We start from the raw sequence: 27,086 nt of genomic DNA, 5'->3' as shown, positions 1-27,086 counted from the left end.
ATGGCGAATATCGAGAGAATCAAGAACGTGGTGTGATTGAATATCTTCATTTGAAGAGAATGACGACCAAGGAAAATGTGGAGGACATGTGGAATACACTTTAGGACAGTGCTTCGTCTCATGGAACAGTGAAAAGCTGGGTGTCCAACTCCAAACGTGGAAGAACGACTGTGGAAGGTTGTGAGGTAACGGGCGAGCTGTGGCGCCCTGGAAATATTCCAAGTTCGGAGTTGGCGTGGCCGCGCTGGGGCCTCTCGGCTGACCGCGGCCGCACGGTGCCGAACGTTAGCTGGGGTCCGGCGGCCGCAAGGCTGGGAATTCCATGGTGACGCTGTGTCGATGAAGGAGGTTTGTATGCCGAGAGTGTCAAAGATGGCGGACTTTGTGAAACCATCATGGTAGACATTTCACAGTGCGCATAGAAATTAATAGTAGCCAGATGAATCATGATACCTCAAAAAGAAACATGTACATACCATTATTTGCATGAAGATTCTGATAGTGTAATCAGATTTTCAATATCTTTATTAGTTTAAAGTATCTGACTGTAAATTATACAAGTAACAACCAGAAATGAATTTCCAAAATCTAAACGGTTCATCCGATTTCGTCGATCGACGTGTCTTTAGAAAGCTATTAGTGTAAACCTAAATTGGTACGAATTACAGGCATGTAACTTGAATAGTACATAAGTTATTGGAGGTCAAAGTAGCCGATTACTATCGATCGCGTCACGCCATAAGTACTCCACAGTTACACGTAAAAACGGTAGCAGCATGCTTATAAATATATTTATTCATCTATGTCTTTATTTATATCCGGTATATGCTATTCATGAAGTGGCCAAATTTTGCTTGCTGTTCCTTTGATATATGTCTATTTAATGTATTTATGTATTTAATAATGTGTGTTAGAGCGTGTTTATTTAAATGCTGGACCATCAACACCAATAAATGTTTTGCAGAAATGTACCACATTCTCAAAAGTACTTCTACTATCGGACTCATCATTTAAAGTCGTTAAGATAGTACCTGCAGATTTTATTTAATTGCAATCTTTCATTTATAAAGTTCTATATTACATTCACAATTGTCGAGTGATAGGAACCTTTGCCCATTCGATTCATGTGTATATTCATATTGTATACTGCTGCTCAGCAGTATTTGGCTTGTAATGCGGCAACTACGTATCCCAGCCCCTAGACAACGAAACCAGCCAAAACTTTTAATATTTCAACTCTGAGCCTGAGAGTACGTAGTTGAGGGCCACCACTATCATTTCATCATATCATATGAAATAGAGTGCTGCAACGCTTGGTGTTTGACCGGTCACTGCTCGCCTGTTGACGGGGAGACCGAGCCGCTCGTGTCCGGCCCCACACGACTCGGCTCGGTCACTTACTCGCGCCATGTCCGTTGTCCGGATTCCGGACACGCGGATAACCGAACATGATCGGTCACCGCTGACGTCTCACCTCGCCACGCCCCGGCTGGCTGCACTGTACTTTACTGTACAAATGCAACGCCTCTCTCTCTCTCTCTATCTCTCACTCTCTTTTAATACAAAAGTAACATTTCCAAGAACGAGTACGTGACACAGCTAAATTCATAAAGCACCTGGAAAGTAAAATGCTATTTCAATACAATCGTGGATAGAAGACGAGTCTCATTTCCAAACAAAAGAGATATTTTTCCTTTCATTTATATGAAACATTACATAAGTGCTTTCCCTGTAATCTAGAAGACAACCATCTTCATAAAGAAAGCATACAAAGAACATTAAACATTTACAGACGTAACTTGTCATACGTTTCAATTGTTTGCAACATAAACTAAATTATAGTAATTGTTGATCAGCAAGAAATCACTAACGCGTTCCGGATTTAATTGGCTGCGGCAATTTGTTAGTAACATGCCGGCTTTACTGGCTAAATGGTTCAAATGGCTCTGAGCACTATGGGACTCAACTGCTGAGGTCATTAGTCCCCTAGAACTTAGAACTAGTTAAACCTAACTAACCTAAGGACATCACAAACATCCATGCCCGAGGCAGGATTCGAACCTGCGACCGTAGCGGTCTTGCGGTTCCAGACTGCAGCGCCTTTAACCGCACGGCCACCTCGGCCGGCGCCGGCTTTACTAAAGCACCTTTCACTAGGTGCGCTTGTTGCTGGGATACATAAAATACGTCTTGCAACTGCAGCCAAACCTGGCAGATCTGTTTCATGTCTGCTCCACCACTTTAAGATGTCATCATCATCTCCGGGGTGCATTAAAATGTACAGATCTACTTCATCTGCTGCGGATGATCTGTTGTTCCTCCATTCCTTGAAACGAGCTGTCTTTCTGGGTGGTGATGACACAGTACTTGAAGGATCTATGATAATAAACAAAAGAGACAAGTAATACAGAACTGATATGGAAATCATCGAAACATTCTCGTAAGAGACCGATGACCTCGCTGTTTGGTCTCTCCCCCCAAACAACCCGACCCCCCGTTCCCATAAAAACGAGATGTTTTACGTTAATGAAATATTATACGAATCACAACATTCCCGTTTCTCTATAATACACTTTCCACTAACTATGCAAAAACGATTATGTTAATGATTGAATGTTGTACCTGCGTACGTAGCACACATTTGTCGCACATTGTTAAGAATTTCCTGCTTTTCACTTATTTCAAGCATATTAAGATAACGGAAGGACGGCCAAAGAAACGATCTTTGTGAGGTTTCTTGCAACTGTGTTTCTTTAAATGAGTGGTTGCCGACTAGAAAAACAATAAAGTGGAGCAGTTTATGCACGATACGTACCCAGTAGACGCAATGTTTTCATCTACAACCAACAGAAATGTACTCCATACTTGGCTTTTTAGACCATCCCGTTTCTTTAATGTGTAAACATTGGTTTCAATCTTACGTCTTACTACACTGGCTTCCTCGCGCTGCATGATTAGAGAGAGACACACCACAAATAAGAAGCCCGTACTGACTGCAGTGTCACACGGATAATAACACGTGTAATGTGTTTGAAGTTATGTGCTACGTATTCGGTCACGGCTTCTATGCTCGGTCAAAAGAACTAGTGCGGGTAGCCTATCCAGTTAGGGTGTGCACGCCCCACATCGTATTTTGTGCTCGCTTACTCGGTCATGCAGAACTCTAATATGAAAGCCCGCAAGGTGCTCCAAGGAGTGGAAGGCCTGTCACCGCTGCCACTGATGATACACTGACTGCAATTCAAGATACGATTTTGCAGGATCGTCGGACAACGTTGCAGCACATTTGGAATCTACCATGGGTGGGCTCATGATATTGTCGTGGACATTTTGGGAATGCAGAAAGTTTCACCTCAGTGGGTCCCGAAAAACCTGAATGCAGATCAGAGACGGGAGCTTGTGCAGTGTTGCGAAGAAATCGTCCGCCAATTTGAAGCGGATGAAGACGGCTTTCTTGCAAGGTATGTGACAATAGACGAAACGTGGGTTTACCACTTTGATCCTAAGACAAAACAACAGTCACAACAATGGAAATATCCTTCATCCCTTACCCCCAAAAAATTCCAGGTGCAAAAAGCAGCCGGTAAGGTGATGACATCAGTCTTCTGGGATGCAGAAGGGGTAATTATGGTGGATTACTTGCAAAAGTGCGTAACTGTCAATTCATCATACTATTGCACCCTCCTGCGCTGTTTGAGAGAAGGGATAAAGAATAATAAGCGCGGAAAATTGGCGCACCGAGTTCTTATGCATCGGGACACCGCACCGGCGCACAAAGTCCTCGCATCACTGGAAACTCTGCGTGACTGCGGGTTTGAATTGTTACGATATCTCGGTATACCGCCGTTTGCTTATGCTTTCTGCAGAGTTCGAAACTTACAATATTACACGTTTTTGTTGCGTTGTAAATTACTGTTGTTGCTACAGGTGCAAAGGTAAATACATAGAAAAAGTTGGTGTTACATGAGTACTTTGACATACTGCACTGTTCTGGTTACATTTAGAATAAATATTTTAAATGTTATTGTCTGTGCATCCACAATATTCTCCAGATTTGGCACCATCAGACTTTTTATTTTCACAAACCTAAAAATCGGCCTCAAATGATGACGATTTGACGATGATGATGCAGTGATTGATGCTGTGTACGCTTGGTTGGACTCGAAATGGAAGACCTTTTATTTGAATGATTTGCAGAAATTATCTGAGCGTGCCCGAAAGTGTATTAGTGTACATGGGTATTATACTGAAAAATAAATTGGTGTTGTGAAAATTCTGTCACTCTTTATTTGTTAGGCTAGAAACCTTTAGTCCCTCCCCTCCCCCCCCCCCCTTTTATCTGCGTCCGATGTGGGAGTCGTTGACTCTGTCTAGTGCATGCACGTGTCATCCACTTAATCATTAATTAAAACAAACAAAATGGTCACAAATTATGCAGGTGTGAGCTATCAGAAATGTACAAAGAGAAAAGAAGCCTAACATCCACGTCTTTTCTGAAGCTCATAATTCTCGAAAGAAATGGCCATTTCTAGAGCTGTGAATTTCAATAGCGTTTTATGTGTATCACTAACAAGAAATAAAACAAATTTTGCACACACAATAACATTTAAAATATTTATTCTAAATGTAACCAGTCAAAGTACTCATGTAACACGAACTTTTTCTATGTATTTACCTTGGGATAATGAAAAAAGTATTTCTAATGTGTTTCCCTGTGAGAACAAAAAGTTACACAAACAAGTTTTAATTCTTTATTACCGAAGGGCAACAACATTAACATAACAAAATTACTTCAATTACAGTAGCTGTTCAAAAATGCCTCCATTGACTTGTAAACAGATGTTACACTGATACTGTATATCACGTTCTGTCAAACATGGTCAAAGATTGCAGGAGTGTCCTTAAGTCCTACTGTTGCTGCTACTACCCGGGCAACCAGATCCTCCCCTGATTCAACAGAGGTTTTGCAAACAAGGTTGCACATCTCTCGTAATACAAAAAAAAGTCGAGAGCGATCAAATAAAGGAATCGAGTAGGCCATGGTACAGGACCACCACTGCAAACCCACTCTTCTCGAAACTGTCGGCTCAAGAATCGACGCACAGGATGACTGAAATGTGCTGGCGCCCCGTCATGCTGAAACCACGATGCGCTGTCTTGCGAGTGGCACATCAGCAACTCTGGCAATGCTCTGGCGAGGAAACTGTAATAATGTCTGTCATTTAATGGCCTAGGCAAGGAGGTATGGTCCAGTTAAATACTCACCAATAACATCTTTCCACACATTCACGTAGAGCCGCAAATGCGGCATATCGATTAGCCTCACTCAAAACGTGTGAATTGTGGATGTTGAAGATCCAATCACTCGCGAAAATTTCTTGATCTGCAAACAGCACATAGGACGGAATGTCAATCAATCAATCAATCAATCTCTTTATTCATCCGGTAACAATATACATTGTATGGATGTAGTCAATTACAATATAGTTTCTTATCTTTAATTTGTTTCTAAAACTTGGATAATAAATACAAATATTTTATATCAGTATATACACTCCTGGAAATGGAAAAAAGAACACATTGACACCGGTGTGTCAGACCCACCATACTTGCTCCGGACACTGCGAGAGGGCTGTACAAGCAATGATCACACGCACGGCACAGCGGACACACCAGGAACCGCGGTGTTGGCCGTCGAATGGCGCTAGCTGTGCAGCATTTGTGCACCGCCGCCGTCAGTGTCAGCCAGTTTGCCGTGGCATACGGAGCTCCATCGCAGTCTTTAACACTGGTAGCATGCCGCGACAGCGTGGAAGTGAACCGTATGTGCAGTTGACGGACTTTGAGCGAGGGCGTATAGTGGGCATGCGGGAGGCCGGGTGGACGTACCCCCGAATTGCTCAACACGTGGGGCGTGAGGTCTCCACAGTACATCGATGTTGTCGCCAGTGGTCGGCGGAAAGTGCACGTGCCCGTCGACCTGGGACCGGACCGCAGCGACGCACGGATGCACGCCAAGACCGTAGGATCCTACGCAGTGCCGTAGGGGACCGCACCGCCACTTCCCAGCAAATTAGGGACACTGTTGCTCCTGGGGTATCGGCGAGGACCATTCGCAACCGTCTCCATGAAGCTGGGCTACGGTTCCGCACACCGTTAGGCCGTCTTCCGCTCACGCCCCAACATCGTGCAGCCCGCCTCCAGTGGTGTCGCGACAGGCGTGAATGGAGGGACGAATGGAGACGTGTCGTCTTCAGCGATGAGAGTCGCTTCTGCCTTGGTGCCAATGATGGTTGTATGCGTGTTTGGCGCCGTGCAGGTGAGCGCCACAATCAGGACTGCATACGACCGAGGCACACAGGGCCAACACCCGGCATCATGGTGTGGGGAGCAATCTCCTACACTGGCCGTACACCACTGGTGATCGTCGAGGGGACACTGAATAGTGCACGGTACATCCAAACCGTCATCGAACCCATCGTTCTACCATTCCTAGACCGGCAAGGGAACTTGCTGTTCCAACAGGACAATGCACGTCCGCATGTATCCCGTGCCACCCAACGTGCTCTAGAAGGTGTAAGTCAACTACCCTGGCCAGCAAGATCTCCGGATCTGTCCCCCATTGAGCATGTTTGGGACTGGATGAAGCGTCGTCTCACGCGATCTGCACGTCCAGCACGAACGCTGGTCCAACTGAGGCGCCAGGTGGAAATGGCATGGCAAGCCGTTCCACAGGACTACATCCAGCATCTCTACGACCGTCTCCATGGGAGAATAGCAGCCTGCATTGCTGCGAAAGGTGGATATACACTGTACTAGTGCCGACATTGTGCATGCTCTGTTGCCTGTGTCTATGTGCCTGTGGTTCTGTCAGTGTGATCATGTGATGTATCTGACCCCAGGAATGTGTCAATAAAGTTTCCCCTTCCTGGGACAATGAATTCACGGTGTTCTTATTTCAATTTCCAGGAGTGTATAAAGAATATTACTTCTCCCTATTCAGATATTCTTCAATGCTATAAAAACTATATGTTGGTAAAAATTGTTTAAGATCTACCTTGAATTTATGAAATTCTTTAATTTCCATTATTGTAGAAGGCAATGCACTAAAAAGTATTTTAGGCTGGTAGTTTACACTTTTTTGGTACAACACTCCTTTGTGGGTGTCTCTGTGAAAATCATCCCTGTTCCTTGTTTCATGGTTATGAACCTTATTATTTAATGTTGAAAATTCCTGATGAGTTTTCAGAAAGCATACACATTCATAGATGTTTAAGCTAGGAAGAGTCAATATTTTAAATTCTTTAAATATTTCCCTGCATGACACTCTTCAGGGAACCCCTTTCATTATTCTAATAGCTCTTTTTTGAAGTTTGAAAGCTTGTTTTGCCGTACCTGTATTTCCCCAGAAGATCACACCATATCTAAGCAAACTGTTCATGTAAGCATAATAGGCACACAGCAATGATTGAGTGTTGAGTGAAGCATTCTTAGCACATAGCTGCATTTACTTAATTTTTTACTCAAAACTTCTAGATGCTTTTCCCATCTCAAGTGCTAATCCATCCATATACCGAGGAATTTTGTGTATGGAGCTTGTGCAATAACATAGTCCCTAACTCAGCTTTTACTCTTCTTCTAGCTTTACTTTTTAATATTACTGAAATTCATCAATACCGTTTCATCCTTTTTTATGATCAAAGCATTATCACTAAACCATTTTCCTGTCTCATTTATTGTCCTAGACACACCCTACTGTCCTCAGTGTATCCTTTTGTAAAAATGCTAGTGTCATCAGCGAACATCACCGTTTCTGCAACTGTCGGATGGTTTGGCAAATCGTTTATGTATACCAAGAACAACAGAGGGCCTAACACAGAACCCTGGGACACTCCAAGCTATTTTTTTTTTTAATCTGAAAGAAACTCTTTGCCTACATGGCATATTTGTACTTTCTGTTTTCTATCAGAGAGAAAAGACTTGAACCATTTTAAGGCAAGTCCACGGACCCCATAACATTCTAGTTACATAAGCAATAAGTCATGGCTGATTAAATCAAATGCTTTAGATAAATCTATGAATATTCCACAGCTTAAATCGTTCTTGTCCAAGGCATTTAGAACCATTTTCATGAATTGGAAGACTGTCGTTTCTGTGGATCTGTTCTTTCTAAACCCATTTTGAGCATTAGTCAGTGTTTTATTTTTATTCAGGAAGTTGGCTAGCCTTTCATACATTAGTCTTTCAATTACTTTAGTGAAACCTGACAACAATGACACTCGCCTATAATTATTTATGTCAGCTGTACTATCCTTTTTGTGAAGTTGCTTTATTATGGAGAGTTCACCCCTGTTCTGAAAGAAGTATTAATAATGTCAGTTGTGTGAGTTCTGGTAGAACTATGTTTGGTTACATTGTCTGGAATTCCGTCAATATCATAAGACATTTTATTTTTTAGTTTATTAATACCGTTTGTAACTTCACATTCTGTTACTGGGTACGGAAACATCGTCTTTTCACAAGTTGGTACTTTTATGTTTTTGTTGTTTGAATTGCACAGACTCGGTGCTATGTTCACATAATGTTCATTGAATATATTGGCTACCTGTTGAGCATCTTCTATCGCTTTATCCTCACTTTTAATTTTGAAATTATGGGTCTTGGTTTTACATTTTCCTATGCTATTGTTTCTAACCTTCCAAATCGATTTTGATTTATTGCTTCCATTATTAATGTATGAATCATTGCTTAGCCTTTTTGCTACCGGTAAAACTTTCCTATAGACCCTTCTATATTTTCTATAGTATGGTTTTATTGTTGTATTTATTTTAGCATGTTTGCTTATGTTTCTAAGGCTGGTCGCTGATTTTTTAAGCCCTTGTGTTACCCATGTGTTTGTCCTCTCACTGATTTTAATTCTTTTCAATGGGAAAGCTACATCGTAGCAATATTTATAATCAGTGATAAAACTGTCAGACAAAGGTAGGAACCATTTAACACTGTTTCCGGTACAAGTGTGAAAACTAAGCTCTTACTGGATAGTCATCTGTTTCCAGGTTGTACACACGCTGTAAGTGACACAGATTAAAAATTGCACATGAGGGACATTTCTAACATTTATCTGATTCGTCCCCATGTTATGCGCAATTGCATGAGTTGCTGAGGGCGATAATCCACACAAGATCACTTTGTTGTCCGTCTGTCTGTCTGTCCGACTATTAAAAACCCTTCTTCTTAGGGGCGGGTAGACATAACGAAGTTGTAATTTATGCCACATACTAAGGCCTATGGTTCCTTGGTGGTGTAAAAAATTTAAGCTTGTAAGTCAATGCAATCATATATTTTGATACTCGCAAAACACGCTTGTCAGGACCTATAGGGTACTCCCCATTGACCTAGAATCACAAAATTCGTCAAGGTGCAAGATTTTACACTGTAACTAAGGAAAAACTCAAAATACCGTTCATCTGCAATCATCTCACACGAAAAAAATATTTTTTGTCGTATTTTATTCATATGTCCATATGTTAAGACCCATTTTTCTGAAGAATTCGTAGACATATCAAGTGGAAATTAAGGTCTAAGGTCTCTTTGCGGTGTAAAACATTTAAGCTTCTACGTCAATGGAATCAAAAGATGCGGCCTTTTCTCTAACATATTTTGATACTCACTAACACACTCATCAAAAGCTATAGGGTACTTCCCGTTGACCTAGAATTATGAAATTGGTGAAGAAGCAAGGTTTTACACCACAAGTAAAGGAAAAAAAATCCGTGAACTGTTAAATTTGTAATTACACCACAGGAAAACTCTTTTTGTTATGTTATCCGACTGCCTGTCCATCTGTTAAGACCTCTTTTTCAGGATTTGGTAGACGTATCAGGTTGAAGTGTATGTGACGTACACCGTCCCTTGGTGGTGTAAAGAATTTAAGCTTCTACGTCAATACAGTCAAAAGATACGGCCATTTATGTCACATATTTTGATATCTTGCCAGAATAGGTTTCGATAACAGCTCAAAATCGTCGAAATTCTCAGTTCCCACGATGGATGAAGTATCTATATATATAATAAAGATTTTACGGAATCTTTCACCTGCCACTGCTGCTAGACACAGCAGTTCTTTGCCATAGCACAATTTCACGAAACCGTGTCGCTCGGAACACTGGTTGAAATTACTTGGCAAAACGATCGTCTGTGGGTATGTCGAAGAGAGTGACAGATGGTTAGGCGATATTGCTACTGTCATTGTCAGCGGTATAACATTCGTTCAAGGGGCTTTCATAATTATAACATCTTCGTCCATTCTCGTGCCATTGTTAGTGTAATTCCGCGGAAACTGCAATGCTGCGTTCGCAGTACTAGACGACGCAGACGTTCCGAATCAAAGACAATATAAAAGCTAACCAGGAACCATGAGAACCGCCTGGTACAAGAAACAAATGACCCGAACTTTCCTGAGCGACAGTCATTTGTCATCGAAATTTTCAAGTGTAACGTCATAAAAGAATTATTAACAACAGTACTCCACGATAAGTCACTATGTCTCGCCCTTTCTTTTCGAAATGTTGTTCACTTCTGAGAGAGGTCCATAAGCACTCTCAGGCAGCTACCCAAGAAACTATTAAACGATCGGTAAGCTTCACCGTCAAAAATCTCACGGAATTCAATGAAAAAGTGAAGAACAGCAAACAACCAGTTATTGTGGATTTCTGTGCAACGTAAGTACGAAATAAATTCTAGATGATTATTTTGCAGTCCTGCAAAACGAGATACCTTACGCGCTTTTTCCATATACTGCCAATATTTTCATTTAGCAATTACAAAATCATGTTTATGATACCGGTACGAACCATGCGTGATTTATTTAAATACTTCTGCAGCGTCCGGCAGGCTATTTACAATTATCAACACATTAATGTTCATTGTTACACGATATCCTTTTCCTTCTTGCATACGGTATAAAGATATACGAGCATCCTGTAATAGAACGTGATTAAGGAAAAAAAATGAAAATATGGCATTCATGTATATTACACAGTAATCAGTGTGCTGCTTAAGCGCTGAAACTGTCCAGTGAACAATCTGTGTTATCTAATACCAGTATTGGAAAATCGGGTGCACTGGAGAAATTCGCTACCGATGTATAGACGCAATTCTATGATTTTGTTTCAAGATGATTCTTTCGATCTGTAGTGGAGATCTGGGCCATAGACAGCGCCCACAGAAAGCGAAGGTCCAAGTTAGAGGCTCACTCCGACACTAAGTTCCAGTACCAGGATGTTTGTAGTGTACACTTCGCTACAGAGAGAAATCAGCATCGGTGAATATAATCTGTAGACCTGGGCCATGAAATTCTTCGTCGCACGCAAAAGGGCATCTGACTCTAAAAGAACAGGATGAATTAGTAAGAGAGCTGCTCTGCAAAGGTGAAGATTTGGGCCCAAATAATATTCGCGCAAACTAAGATGACATTCGGTGCTGTGGTTGATGGAAGCGACTGTAGGTGGGAAATTCTTTCACGGTCGCTCATATAAGCCATTGTGCAGTGTGTCGACTTAGTTTGCATGTACAGTACTAGTCCCTTCCATTATTTAAAAATTAGGAATATTCGATACTAGTCGTCAGCTTTGACCAGTGACGTTGGAAACACGAGGCAAGCGTCGTAAACAACATGGCGACTATAACGTGATATCAGTGGCGGTTTTTTTAGGATGGGCTGAGCTCAGTGTCACCACAATAAGGTTTTCTGCTTTCACATTCGTTGGCTTCGCCAGCTCTCAACCAAACTGTCACTTACCAACCTAACATAGATCTCGGCCTAAGTTACAGATCAGTCTGTGATCACAACAAGGTTTTTTGCTTTCGCATTTGGGATATAGAGGTATGTTTGATTTATTTCGTCAGCTTTGACCAATGACATAGGAAAACTGCGACAAACGACATAAACAATATGGCGTCTTTAATGTGATGTTACTGCCGATTTTTTCAAACGAGGTAAGGTACAGATCAGTCTGTCAACACAATCAGGCCATTTTAGTACCAATTCCTTAGCTTCTACAACGAACAACCAAACTGTCATCTTCAACCTAACCTTGATCTCGGGCAAAGCTACAGATCACTCTTTCACCACAACCACGTTTCTTTTTTTTTTTATGCCACATTAGTTGGCTTCGCCAACTCGCAACCAGATGGTAACCTTCCGACCTAACCTTTGCCTCGACATAAGCTACTGATCAGTATGTCACCACAACCAGTAGATTAGGTTAGATTAGAGATTAGATTAGTGTTATGCTTCTTTCTTTTTTTTCATATTTTTTGGCTTCCCAATTAACAACAAAACTATGAATGTATGCACCAAAAGGTGACATAACGGCAGCCATTAACATTACGTTACTCGCATTGAACATTCCTCTTCACCCCACACTTGCTGTCTTCGCTAACAACCAACCAAACTGAAAACACACCAAATGTGATGTCACAGTATCCATTAACCAGGGCCATCTTTAACTTATTGGGGCCATGGGCACATAGGATAATGGATCCCTATGACCTTGATATTTATTTATTTACTCGTCAAGTTCCGTAGGACCAAACTGAGGAGGAAATCTCCAAGGTCATGGAACATGTCGGTGCATGAAATTACAACATAAAAGTAATAAAAGATAAAAATAAAATGTTTATGAACCTGAAAAATGTCAATTCATAAGTTTAAATAAACGCAGTCAACAATACAACAAGAATCAGCTTAATTTTCCAAGGAACTGCTTGACAGAATAGAAGTGACCCATGAGGAAACTCTTCGGTTTGGATTTGAAACCGTGTGGATTGCAGCTAAGATTTTTTAATTTGAGCGGTAACTTATTGAAAATGGATGCAGCAGTATACTGCGCACCTTTCTGCACAAGAGTTAACGAGGTCTGATCCAAGTGCAGGTTTGATTTCTGCTGAGTATTAACTGGGTGAAAGCTGCTTATTCTTGGGAATAAGTTAATATTGTTAACAAGAAATGACAGCAAGGAATATATATACATTGAGAGGCCAATGTCAAAATACCCAGACACGTGAACATGGGTCGACTAGAGGTTCGTGAACTTACACCACTTATTGCCCAAATCGCCCATTTCCGAACCAAAAATATCCTTTTAGAATGGGAAGAGTTACCCCAAAATATAATACCATATGACATAAGCGAATAAAAATAAGCAAACTAGACTAATTTTCATGTCAAACAATCACTCATTTCAGATGCTGTTGGAATAGTAAAAATGAACAAGACCCCCGAATATGGGCTTACCACGCCAGTTTACTATCTATCTGAACACCTAGAAATTAGAACTGTTCGGCTTCACTAATCGTATGCCCATTCTGTGAAATTAAAACTGAGTCTTACTTTGATTTAACGTTAGCTTATTATCTACAAGCCATGAACTTAGGTCATGAACTGCTCTATTTGAAACCGTGCCAATATTGTACACAACATGCTTTACTACTAAGCTAGTGTCATCAGCGAACAGAAATATTTTAGCGTTACTCATAATACTAGAGGGCATATCATTTATATATAAATAAAGAACAGGAGTGGTCCCAACACTGATCCCTGAGGCACCCCCCCCCCTTCCCCCTTGACTGTACCCTACTCAGACCGCACGTCACAGCCATTCTCAACATTATGAATAATGACCTTTTGCTGTCTGTTGCTAAAGTAAGAGGTGAACCAATTGTGAGCTACACCCCATATTCCATAGCGGTCCAATTTCTGGAGTGATATTTTGTGATCAACACAATCAAACGCCTTAGTTAAATCAAAAAATATGCCCAGCATTCGAAACCTTTTGTTTAACCCATCCAGTACCTCACAAAGAAAATGACTTCTAAAGCCGAACTATACATTTGATAGCAAATCAAATCATGTGATATAAAATGATCAATTATCCTCTTTCCACAACTTTAGCAAACGCTGGTGGCATAGAAACAGGTCTAAAATTGTCTACATTATCCTTTTCTCCCTTTTTATAAAGCGGCTTGACTACTGAGTACTTTAATTGTTCAGGAAACTGACCATTCCTAAAGGAAAAATTACAAATATGGCTAAATACAGGGCTAACGTGTGCAGCACAGTACTTTAATATTCTGCTAGGCACTCCATCACAGCCATGAGAGTCCTTAGACTTCAGTGATTTAATTATTGCCTCAATCTCTCCCTTGTCTGTATCACAGAGGGATATTTCAGACATCAATCTCAGAAAGGCATTTGCCAAGAAAGTTATATGATTCTCTGTAGAAACTAAATTTTTATTTAATTCATCAGAAATGCTCAGAAAATGATTGTTAAATACTGTACATATGTCTGATTTATCAATAATAGAAATATTTTTAATACGAACTGACTTTATATCGTCGACCTGCTGACCACACACTTCCTTGACAATTGACCACATTGTTTCAATTTTATCCTATGAATTAGCTATTCTATTTGCATACCACATACTCTTTGCCTTCCTAATAACATTTTAAGCACCTTACAATACTATTTGTAATGGGCTACTGCAGCTTGATTGTGACTACTTCTAACATTTTGATGTAATTCCCACTTTGTTCTACATGATATCCTTATAATACTAGTCAGCCACCCAGCTGCCTATTACTGCTAGTACCCCGTTTCGAACATTCTAATGGAAAACAACTCTCAAAGAGCATGAGAAATGTGTTAAAGAAAGCATTATATTTATTATCTATGTTATCAGCACTATAAACATCCTGCCACTCTTGTTCCTTGACAAGGTTTAAAAAACTCTCTATTGCTGTTGGATTAACTTTCCTACATAGTTTGTAATTATATGTGACACTTGTTTGAGTACAAAAGCCTTTAAGTGTTAAAATTTGTGCATCATGGCCTGAAAGGTCATTCATCCTTTTACTAACTGAATGCCATTCCAGTAATGAAGAATGAATAAAAATATTGTCTAAGGCCTTTACAAATGTCTGCTTGTGTCTGTGTATGTGTGGATGGATATGTGTGTGTGTGTGCAAGTGTATACCTGTCCTTTTTTCCCCCTAAGGTAAGTCTTTCCGCTCCTGGGATTGGAATGACTCCTTACCCTCTCCCTTAAAACCCATATCCTTTTGTCTTTCCTTCTCCTTCCCTCTTTCCTGACGAGGCAACCGTTGGTTGCGAAAGCTAGAATTTTGTGTGTATGTTTGTGTTTGTTTGTGTGTCTATCGACCTGCCAGCGCTTTTGTTTAGTGCACTATTTTGTTAGAATAGACAAAGAGAGTAGATCAGTAAGGTTCTAGATATATTTTTATTTGTTTACAGTCACATTAAATGAATAGATAATATAATAGAATCCACAAAAGTAACTCTTTTAGCATTCACAGGTTAATGCTTAAAAATCTATGTTGATTGAAGAGTACCCTTCTAGATTTGAGAAGAGCAAAATAATTAATCACATCTTCAAAATCTATGTTTTTGAGCATGTCACACTCTATGGACATCAGCAGTAAACTGGTTAATCTCTCTTGAAGCATTGTACTACTTGATTCATTATTTATTCTTTTCAATTTGGAGAAGAGCATTTCACAATGCAGTTGGTTACCATCATGCTTAAAAAGATTTTCATTGTGATTTCTACATATGTAAATGTGTCTTCAATTTTGTTTTCTTTCAAAAGTGATATATTTCCGATATACCATTAGTTTCCCCATTTTCACTATAAACAATTTTCAAGTATTCTGTTACATGCAAACATTCTGTTTCCAATTATTGCTCATCAGAGTCTTCATAAAAAATTTCAGCAAATTCTTTGCAACTTTGTTTCAGCTCTTCAGAATTCAGAGTTTTCAAGCGATAAAATAAACCAAAACATTGACTAGTGTTCTCGTACAAATGTAATAGCTGGTTTAGGTGAATGCTCAGGGTATCAATTATCCAATTATGGGAAGAAAGGTTTCTATTCTGAATTTCTCTTTTCCATTTAGTTGGACTGATGATGCAGAGCCACAAAAAAAAATTCTGGTGTGAGTTCCTACGTTTTGTTCTTTGAGATAGGTCCTTGTAACCAGATTACAGATTTATTTCTTTAGCAAATGATTTGAAGTCATCAAATTTATCCCTGACATTAATGATAAAATCATCAAGTGAAGTGAACAAGTTAGTTGCAACATGCATTGTAACTGTTTTTTCTGAAGATAATTACTTGTTTTGTCAATTCTTTCCAATATAGAGCTCCAAATTTCCATTAGTATAATAAATTATAACTTTCCCATTTTTGGGACAGACTAAGGGCTTCGTCTCTAGTTTATCTTCCCTGCTCAATATCTTCTGCGATGGGCATCAAAGTTTTTATAATTTGTTGATGACCTTCATGCAAGGCATTACTGCATCAGCTTGAGCTGACCATCTGGCTTGTGAAAGACTTTTAACAACTTTTTTGAACCTAAATCTCTGTCAATATATTCCATCAGTTGGTAGAGCTTGACAAAAGGTTGTACACTTTCTGAATCATTTCAAAAATCTTTGTTGCCTCTGATACACACTCAGCAGCTTGGACACCTAACAAGTTTAGTGAATGTCCCGCACATACTACAAAGGTGGCAAATTCACATTTCTCTTTGATTCATGCTTTTAGACCAGTATACTTCCCCAGCATATTTGAAACATTGTCATAGTTTTGTCCTCTGCAATCCTTTTTGGGAATATCATGAGTCTCTAAAACATTCAAGATTGTTTCCACTAAATACTCAGTACTGCAACACTCCTGAAGCATTCTCAGCACATAGCAGCATTTACTTACTTTTCAAAACTCCTAGATACTTCTCTCATCTCAAGTGCTCATGCATATGCCTAAAAATTTTGTGTGTGGAGCTTGAGCAACAGCATAGTTCCCTAACTCAGCTTTTATTCTTCTGCGTCTATCTTTATTTATAATATTACTGAAACTCGTACACACCATTTTTCCCCCTTATTTATAACCAACGTGTATCCCTAAATCATTTTTCTGCCTCACTTATTGTCTTTGAGACATTCTGCTGTAGATCAACCCAATGCGTCCTCTTATATAAATGCTTGTAGTAAGATGACTTTTATGATTTTCCTCTTGTAAAATCAGTTCTCCCATTGTTGGCTGATAGTGCATTTTCATATTTATAAATGAAAAACACAAACTTTTGAATGTTCTACTGTAGGCCCTATAAAATATATATATATATATATATATATATATATATATATATATATATATATATTTGTGAACTAGTTTTGAGTATGGTAATCAGAGACAGTTGCGTGCCACTCAGTGCCTTTGGAAAACAGATATTGTGGCCTAACAGTGTATTGAATAACTTCCACACTAAAGTTTTGATAATGAATCCATAATATTGGAAGAAAGTATAATAAGTAATCAATAAACTAAATGTAGGCCAGTCCACAAGGATTATACATGCTACACCTGAACTGAAATTAATGATGTAAGTTACAAATACTGTCTATACGTATGGATGTAGAGAATAGCCCATAACTGCACTGAGTGAACTGTGATATTTGCTCATGGGACAATTATTAGTAACACATTATTTGTTCTTAAGCAACTGTGTAATGTGCTAATATTAACAAAAGTATTAAAGCAGTTGTAATAGCACTTCACTGTACCCCAGTCAAGATATTCAGTTGCAATGTGTCTATAAAATTACAGAAAAGCATGGAAGATATTAACCATTGCAACAAAGATAAGATCAGATATTGTGACACTGTCATTAACATTTCAATAACATCCAAGTAGATGAAACTGGTTGCTTGGGATGCTGATAGTAAATTATTGTACCATTCCATATTGCAGTTTACTACTCTTGGTGGCATGGCTCCATCTTGCAACACCCTTTCTTCCTGCGTTACGAGACCTACAAGGTACGCAGAACTTCTGTGAAGTTTGTAAGATATAAGATGAGGTACTGGTGGAAGTAAAGCTTGATGGTGGGATGTTGCACTCACTTCAGCGGTACATATACTAAAATTGGAATGATACAGAGAAGATTAGCACCAGCACGGTAGCTCAGCTTGTTCAGTCAGAGGGTTAGCTGCCCTCTACAATAAAAAAACTAAGTGAACAGATCAGTGATGAACTTGAACAGGTGTCAAAGGCAACAAACAACATTGAATCAAATGAGTTAAAAAAAAGGTTGGTAGAACACTTGCCTGCAAAAGGCAAAGGACCCTGGTTCAAGTGCTTGTCTGGCACAAAGTTTTAACCTGCCAGGAAGTTTCAAAATGAATTACCTTTTTTCAAGGTTCCAGTCAGTGAAAACAGAACCCTTATAGGATCAATTTGTTGTTTGTCTGTGTGACTGTCTGACTGCTAAAAACCCTTTTTTTCCATATAGTGAAACTTTATGGTCAGGCAGGTGAAACATGACCAGATATCTTTTTCCATCTTAAGCAAACTTCTAACCTCTTTACACCTGGTACTGTATAGCGAGTTACCATTATGGGAGCAGAACTTCATCTATGTTTTGTAAACCACTGTAAAATGCTTTGGAGCATGTGCAGATCCAAGGATGAGGGGAGGGTCAGGGGGTCCCAGTCACTGAGTGAACTGTGATGAGCTTGAGACAAAAACATTTTAGTAAAGTTGTTTATATTTTTACATACCATATATATAATTCCAAATTTCTCTGGTAACTTTCAAAGAATAAAGCAGCATGAAAAATAGGTACCTCCAAAATGGCAGTAAACTATAGAAAATCACAACTATGTTTAATGCTACATACTTTTCAGTTCCTTTCCCATATGGATGGGCTTGCACCCTGACCACCTGCAGGGAACATTCCAGCCCAGTAAAGCAGCCCATTCGTAGGATGATGGTACTTGCTAGTGGCAATAAATGAGATGCAGTTCTTGTGTTCACAGGTAGGTCTGACAAACCACAAGAAGTTTAGTGAGGCAAGACAGAAAGGGAAAGACCCTACTGTAAGTAATAAACAGTAAGTAAAAAACAACAGACTTCTCAAATGTAGGTGAATATGTCTGAAAGAAACAGCATTTTGCTCATCACATTTAGTTAACTGAATAGCCATAGTCCACAGACCTCTGTCCATAACATTTAAATGGCAGAAGCAGCAGTTAGATGTATTGTGAAACTTCCACCACAAGGATCTTACATAAATTATTTTAGGGAACTTAATCTCATGATAGTACTAAGTTTACTTATTTATAGTTGCCTGGTCTGTACTAAGTAAAATATAAATCAGTTTAATCTTAGCTACTGTGCACATCAGAATAGCACAAGAAAGGCACATGCAACTGGCATGCCATACACTGGACTACCGGAAGATCCACAGCAATTATAAACATCTTGGCATCACATTTTTAACAAACTCCAGTAAAGTGCTGATATAGTGCATATGGAAGGGAAAAAAAAAAGATTGAAAAATGAGTTAAAAGGAAAGAATGATAAACTGCATAAGAATTTCATGACAAAAGGTTTATTTTTTTTCTTGATAAGCTGTTTAAAATAATAAAATGCAATATTGTACAAACACAATGTTAAAACACATTAGTATTTAATATGGATGTAGGTCTAATGTGTAAAAGTGTAGTGTGCAAGTGTAATTTATTACTGTAACAATTAATTAATTATTGTAAATATGCTAATGTAATTATAAAGTCCAATTTATTAACATAAAGTACGGTATATCTGTAATTATAGTTGATGACACCAGTTACATGGAAAATGTTCAGAGGTGAATAAATCAGTTATATTCTTATCAATCTTCATTCATATTTAAGGGCAGTCAAACTCTAATAGCCAAACAGAGCTAAATGAAGCAAAATGGGTGGAGCAAGTTAATGTGAGAAGTGTGCAAGGGATTCAAAAGTAAAATATCTTCTGATATGACCAAAACTCCTAAGAATTTTTCATCATGCATAGCCAGTAATTATATCAAAACATATATTCATTCACTCAGTGACAACACTGGCACCAAAACCAAAGATGACAGAGAGGCCAAAATATAGAATTCAGACTTCCAAAATTGTTTCGCTGTGGAAAATCTTAATACATTTCCTCCATTCACCAAGTGCTTGAATGTGAAATGGCAGATATTGAGAAGCAATCGTAGAACAGAAAATCAACTGAAATCCCTGAATAGCAGAAATGACTCTGGACTGTTTGAGATACCTGTAAGACTCTGCAGGGATTACATTTATCCAGGATTTTTGGATTGATAAAGAATATCAAGCTATTGGAAAAAAGCACAGGTTGTTTCCAGTTTCAAGAATGGTCATCAGACAGATGCACGAAATTATAGGCTTATACTGCTAACATCAATCTAATGTGAAATTATTCAATATGCTTTCTGCTAATTACAACATATTGGAAGAATGAAAATGTGCTCTATAAAAATGAACATGGATTCCATAAGCAGAGATCTTGTGAAATACAGCTCATGCAAATATATGTGAAATCCATAGTGCCACAAAGGCGCCCAGATCGATGTCCCACTCCTTGACCTCCAGAAGGTATTTGATACAATTCCACACTGATGTTTACTGAACTAACTATGAGTTTAATGAATATTGAACAAGATTTGTTCCTGGATTCAAGATTTCATCACCACACAGTTCTTAATGGGAGAAGTAATTGACAGATGTAAAGGTAATTTGGGGAGTACCCTAAGATAAAGTGATAGGGACCTTGTTCACAGCATATGCAAGTGTTCTAGTGGATAATATTCGTTGCTCCATATGGCTGTTCAGAGATGATGCTATTTTCAGTAGGAAAGTTGCGTGCCAGGAGACTGTAGTGAAATTCAAGAAGAACTGCAGAGGAGTGATAACTGGTAGCAGGACTGGCAGTTGTCACTGAGGTTAAATAAATGTAATATACTGCACACAAAGAGGCAATGAGACCCACAGGTGTTTGATTAAGCTTTTGGTGATAAACCTCTGGAAACAGTAAAATCCATAAAGATGTCTAGGATAAACCATCTAGAGCAACCTCAAGTGGAATGATCACATAAAACAAATAATAGGAAAGTCAGATGCCAGGCTTCGATTCATTGGGATGATGCTAAGGAAATGCAATTTATCCATGAAAAATTGATTTATAAAACACCTGTAAGACTGATTCTTGAGTATTGCTCACAGTGGTGGCCATTTATCATCTGCTACGGTACACTGTAAATTTGCACTAAAATTATGACATTCTCTTTGAAGGTGAGCCAGAGATGGCACTAAAATTACACCATTTCTCTCCCAATGCAAATAAAACGGATGAAAGCATATTTTGTTGCCCTCTCTCCATGACACTAGAAACCATTGTGAAGTACTGAAATGACAGTCATCCACACTAAGTTCGTGCAGGTAATGTATGGCGCAGGTGTAGAGTACGAGGGATTTTTGGCGATGTGGAAGAATGGTCTAGTGCACTGAGTGGTAATTTGTCATCTCAGGTTTGATTCACATTACTACTATACCAAAATTTTAAACATGGCTGAAGCAGCATTTACTGTGAAAATTGCTACTTACTTTATTTTCATTTCATTTTATTTCATTCCTCACAGTTTTAAACTTTTAATTATAAAATTTAAATCTATTTAAACAGTTCAATGTATATACATAAAATTAACATATTCAACTGAGTTAGGATTACTGCCCTTGTAAGCCAAGAAGCTATAGTCCACTTACAATCTAGAAGATTGGTAAAATTTTGCATGAGTCGCTACCGATTGGTCATCAGTCTGGGATACTTATTTTGTATTAATATGAGAGAGAGAGAGAGAGAAAAGATTCAAAGAGGAGTGTCATATTTGTCACAAGGTAGTGGGGTAAGCATGAGAGCTTTACTGAGACACTTAACAAACTCCAGTGGTACACACTACAAGAGACTCTGACTCCATTCACAAACCTGTTTGTTATTTATCATGTGCAAAAGAATTTATTTACTTAGTGTGGTTCCGAATTAGAAACTTTAAGGTCTAGAAACATCATTGTCATCATCGTCATCCTCTTCAGTCTCAAGGCTGGTTTGCTGCAGTCTTCTATGTTAATGTAACCCATGCAAGCCTCTTCACCTCTGAATAACTGCAACAACCTACATCCATTTGAATCTGCTTACTGTAGTCAAGCCTTGGTCTCCCTTTTTAATTCTTACCCCTCACATTGCCTCCTTTACCAAATTAACTATACCCTGATGTTTCAGTTTGTATCCTATCAACCAGTTCCTTTGTTTAATCAAGCAGTCCCATAAATTTATTTTCTACCCAGTTCAATGCTGTGCCTCCTCGTTAGTTATCCAATCTTCACACTGAATCATCAGCATTCTCCTGTTACATCATATTCAAAAATTTCCATTCATTTTTTGTTGGAACTATTTGTTGTCCACTTTTCACTTGTGCGCAAGGCTATAATCCACACAAATATCTACAGAAACGACTTTCTATAAAATTTACGAAGGTTGTTTAACACACACACACACACACACACACACACACACACACACACACACACACATACACACACACACAGTCTAGAGCACCAAAATTGTAAGACATTCACAATCACCAGAAAGGCAGAAATTGGAGGCAGCTCTCTCTGCTGTCAAAGTCATGATGACTATCTTTTGGGATAGTACTTCTCATGGATGTGTTTGCCAAAATGGTCAACTGTTTCTTCAAAGGCATTTGTGTAGGGACTGAACAAACTCCAGAACAGTTTGCAATATTGTTGGTCTCACAAGAATCCAAATAAAATTTTACTCTAATACACAAATGCATACCCACTCAAAAGTTCCATGATAGTCAAAGTTTGGGACGTCCTGTCACAACCATTGCTCCTGATTAGGTGTGATGTGATTATTTATACAGACTAGCGTATCTCAGCTCAACAACTGGCATTACAACTATAGGTGAACATTGGAGGCATGGGTGCAATAATTGAGACTCTTGGATGTCCAAAAGCATTCTCAAGGTGGGTTCCAGGAAGTCTCACAACACACCACAAGATTCAAAGAGTAGCCCTTTCATCTGAAGTGTTGGAACACTTTCAACCAATGGAGACACCTTTCTGTCTTGGGCTGTTACAGGTGACAAAACCTGGATACCTTACTTTGAACCAGACACGAAAAGATTGTCACTGGAATGGTGCCTCTCACAATCACCAGAAAGGAAGAAATTGGAGGCAGCTCTCTCTGCTGTCAAAGTCATGGTGACTGTCTTTTGGGACAGTACTTCTCGTGGATGTGTTTGCCAAAAGGGTCAACTGTTTTTTCAAAGGCATTTGTGTAGGGACTGAACAAACTCCAGAACAGTTTGCAATACTGTTGGTCTCACAAGAATTCAAACAAAATTTTACTCTAATACACAAATGCATGCCCACTCAAAAGTTTCAGAACTCAGGGAAACGCTGCCAAATTGGGATGGTCATCACTGCCTCATCCACCCTGTACCCCAGACCTGGCAGTCTTGGACTTCATCTGGAGTAATGTCCAGATCAGCGGATTGGAAGGAACGATCCAACAACCTGGCCAACCCACTCTCCCCAGACATTACACCCCTTGACTCTTTTTCTGAGGCTATATCAAGGACAGAGTCTTCATCACACCAATTTCTGATGTCGACGAACTGAAGGCTAGGATACAAGCTGCTGTGGGTACTGTGACAGAACACATGTTACAAAACACCTGATGGGAACTGGAATACCACCTCAACATTCTCCAAGCTACCAAGAGATTACACGTTGAGGTTTACTAACATAAGTGGCATTAAAAAAAATCTAGTAACACTACCCTATGTAATGGCAACAAATGTAACTTATTATGTCGAATAGTTATTCTGTTATAATTTTTTATAATCAGGGCAAGACTTTGTGCACCCCTGTACAGTGTTGACGTAAGGTTGTAGAGTATTTCAGAAGGAAAGACAGAAGGAAGGAATACTAGGGTTTAACATCCAGTCAGTAACAATGTCATACAGAGCACATGTTTGGGGTGTTTCAAGGATAGGGAAGAAAATCAGCCATACCTTTTTATAGCACCCATCCCAGCATCCGCATGGAGCAATTTAGGGAAATCATGAAAACCTAAATATGGATGGCTGGACATAGATCTGAAACTACCAAATGGAAGTCCAGTGTGCTAACCACTGTGCCACCTCTTTGTAAAATTTGTTGGAGACTATGTAAAAAAGACTGTACATGTAAAAGAAAAGTTGACTGATATTGCCATCAAATTCTAACTCTCAGGTATGAATGTGTACTGAGGAAAAAATTGTGGGGTATTATTTATTGAACAACTCTCATATAATCATTGTTAACAAATGTGTCTTTTTTTAGAAGCATTTTTCTTGCCTTTATCAGTCTGCATTTTACATCCTCTCTCCTTTGGCCATCATGTTACTCTGTTGCATAATAGCAAAACACATCGATTACTTTTAGTGTTTCATTTGCTAAACTAATTCCCTCAGCACCCCCTAAGTTACTTCATTCCATTATCCTTGTTTTACTTTTTTGTCATTCATTTATAACATCTTTCCAATGCACTATCCATGTTGTTCCACTGGTCTTACAATGTCATCTTTGTACCTCAAAAGTTTTAATTTCTTATCCTTGAACTTTACTTCCTTTATCAAAATTCTCATTGGTTCCATTAACTGCTTGCTTAGTTTGCAAATTGAATAATGTTTGGCATAGGCTACAGCCCTGTCTAACTTCCTTCTTCACTACTGCTCCCCTTTTATGTCCTTCAACTCTAATAACTACTGTCTTGTTTTTGTACTTTTCACTCCCTGTATGTTATTTCTGCTACCTTTAAATGTCAGACTGGATGACTGACCTTCTAACATCAGCCAGTGTGGCCTTGTTGTGCTGCTGCTGTGAACAGCTGAAAGCAAGGGCTAACTACTGCTGTTACTTTCCCTAAGGGCATGAAGCTCCACTTTATCATTAAATGATGATGGCATATTCTTGGGTAAAGTATTTCATATGGCATCCTCTTGGGTAAAATATTCTGGAGGTAAGATAGTCCCCTATTTGGATCTCTGGGCAAGGACTACTCAGGCCGACGTCATCATCAGGTAAAACAAAACTGGCATTCCATGAGTTGGAGCATGGAATGCTACTTGCGTGGCAAGTGAACAGGACTTCTGGTCATGTGAGAATAGGGTATATTTATAGAATCAAATAGAACTAATGCAGCAGTAGGTATAATAATAAATCAGAAAATATAAATGTGGGTAAGCTTCTATGAGCAGCATGTGAATTGTAACCAAGACAGACACAAAGTCAACAGCTACCGCAATAGTACAGCTTTACATGCCAATTAGCTACACGGATGGGAAGACATTGAAAGAATGTATGATGTGACGAAAGAAATTATTCTCATAGTTAAAGAAGAGGAAAACTTAATTGTGATTGGAATTCAAGAGTACGAAGAGGAGAAAAAATAGTAGGGGAATATGGACTAATTGAAAGGGCTAAAAGAAAATCTATCTAGTAGAATTTGGCATGGAGCATAATTTAATCATCGCTAACAATTGGTTCAAGAATAATGAAGGAAGAGTGTATACATGGAAGAGACTTGGAGACTCTGGAAGGTCCACTCAGATGGAGATTTTGGAACCAGACTTAAACTGTAAGACTTTTCCATTCTGGGCAGATGTAGACTCTAACCATAATTTGTTGGTTATGAACTGTTGATTAAAACTTAAGAACTTGAAAAAGGTAAGAAATTAAGGACATGGGACCTGCATAAGGATGCAATAAGCAATGTCTGACTGACACAAGAGAAAGGAAGACAGTAGAAGACAAATTGGGTGACTGGAATTTGATAGTAGGAAAAGGAAGAGAAGGAAATGTAGTAGGTGAATATGGAATGGGGGTAAGAAAAGAAAGACGAAGCCGCCTGGTAGAATTTTGCACAGAGCATAACTTAATCATAGCTAACACTTGGTTCAAGAATCATGAAAGAAGGATGTATACGTGGAAGAGTCCTGCAGATACTCAAAGGTTACGGATAGCTTATATAATGGTAAGACAGAGATTTAGGAACCAGGTTTTAAATTGTAAGGCATTTCCAGGGGCAGATGTGGACTCTGACCACAATCTATTGGTTATGAACTGTAGATTAAAACTGAAGAAACTGCTAAAAGGTGGGAAATTAAGGAGATGGGACTTGTATAAACTTAAAGAACAAGAGATTGTAGAGAGTTTCAGGGAGAGCATAAGGGAACGATTGACAGGAATGGGACAAAGAAGTACAGTAGAACAAGAATGGGTTGGCTTTGAGGGACAAAATAGTGAAGGCAACAAAGGATCATGTACGTAAAAAGACGATGGCTAGTGGAAATCCTTGGGTAACAGAAGATATAATGCATTTAATTGATGAAAGGAGGAAATATAAAAATACAGTTAAATGAAGCAGGCAAAAAGGAATACAAACATCTAAAAAATGAGATTGACAGGAAGTGCAAAACGGCTAAGCAGGAATGGATAGAGGACAAATGTAAGTATGTAGAGGCATATCTCACGAGGGGTAAGATAGATACTGCCTACAGGAAAATTAAAAAGACTTTTGGAGAAAAGTACGAATATCAAGAGCTAAGATGGAAACCCAGTTCTAAGCAAAGAAGGGAAAGCAGAAAGGTGGAAGGAGTATATAGTATGTCTATACAAGGGAAATGTTATTGGGGACAATATTATGGAAATGGAAGAGGAGGTAGATAAAGATGAAATGGGAGATATAATACTTTTGGAGAAAAGTATGAATATCAAGAGCTAAGACGGAAACCCAGTTCTAAGCAAAGAAGGGAAAGCAGAAAGGTGGAAGGAGTATATAGTATGTCTCTACAAGGGAAATGTTCTTGGGGACAATATTATGGAAATGGAAGAGGAAGTAGATAAAGATGAAATGGGAGATATAATACTGTGTGGAGAGTTTGACATAGCACTGAAAGAAGCCTCGGAAGTAGACAACATTCCATTAGAACTACTGATAGCCTTGGGAGAGCCAGTCCTGACAAAACTCTACCATCTGGTGAGCAAGATGTATGGGACAGGCGAAACCCCTCAGGTTCCAAGAAGAATATAGTAATTCCAA

The 27,086-nt window shown here is 39.1% G+C and overlaps 1 protein-coding gene across 1 annotated transcript in view; it reads left to right on the top strand.

Moving 5' to 3' along the window:
* The first annotated feature begins 11,963 nt into the window (after positions 1 to 11,963).
* The window catches only part of LOC126175326 (thioredoxin, mitochondrial-like), a 33,423-nt gene continuing 18,300 nt past the window's right edge, over positions 11,964 to 27,086 (top strand). Inside the window, exons 1-2 of the mRNA XM_049922042.1 lie at positions 11,964 to 11,997; positions 18,905 to 18,978. Of these exons, the coding sequence (XP_049777999.1) occupies positions 11,971 to 11,997; positions 18,905 to 18,978 (101 nt within the window). The 5' untranslated portion in view covers positions 11,964 to 11,970. The remainder of the gene's footprint in view (positions 11,998 to 18,904; positions 18,979 to 27,086) is intronic.

Source organism: Schistocerca cancellata, chromosome 3 (assembly GCF_023864275.1).
Source record: "Schistocerca cancellata isolate TAMUIC-IGC-003103 chromosome 3, iqSchCanc2.1, whole genome shotgun sequence".
Taxonomy (NCBI): domain Eukaryota; kingdom Metazoa; phylum Arthropoda; class Insecta; order Orthoptera; family Acrididae; genus Schistocerca; species Schistocerca cancellata.
The sequence above is the reverse complement of the archived record's forward strand: the minus strand, read 5'-3'. Positions and strand labels throughout refer to the sequence as shown.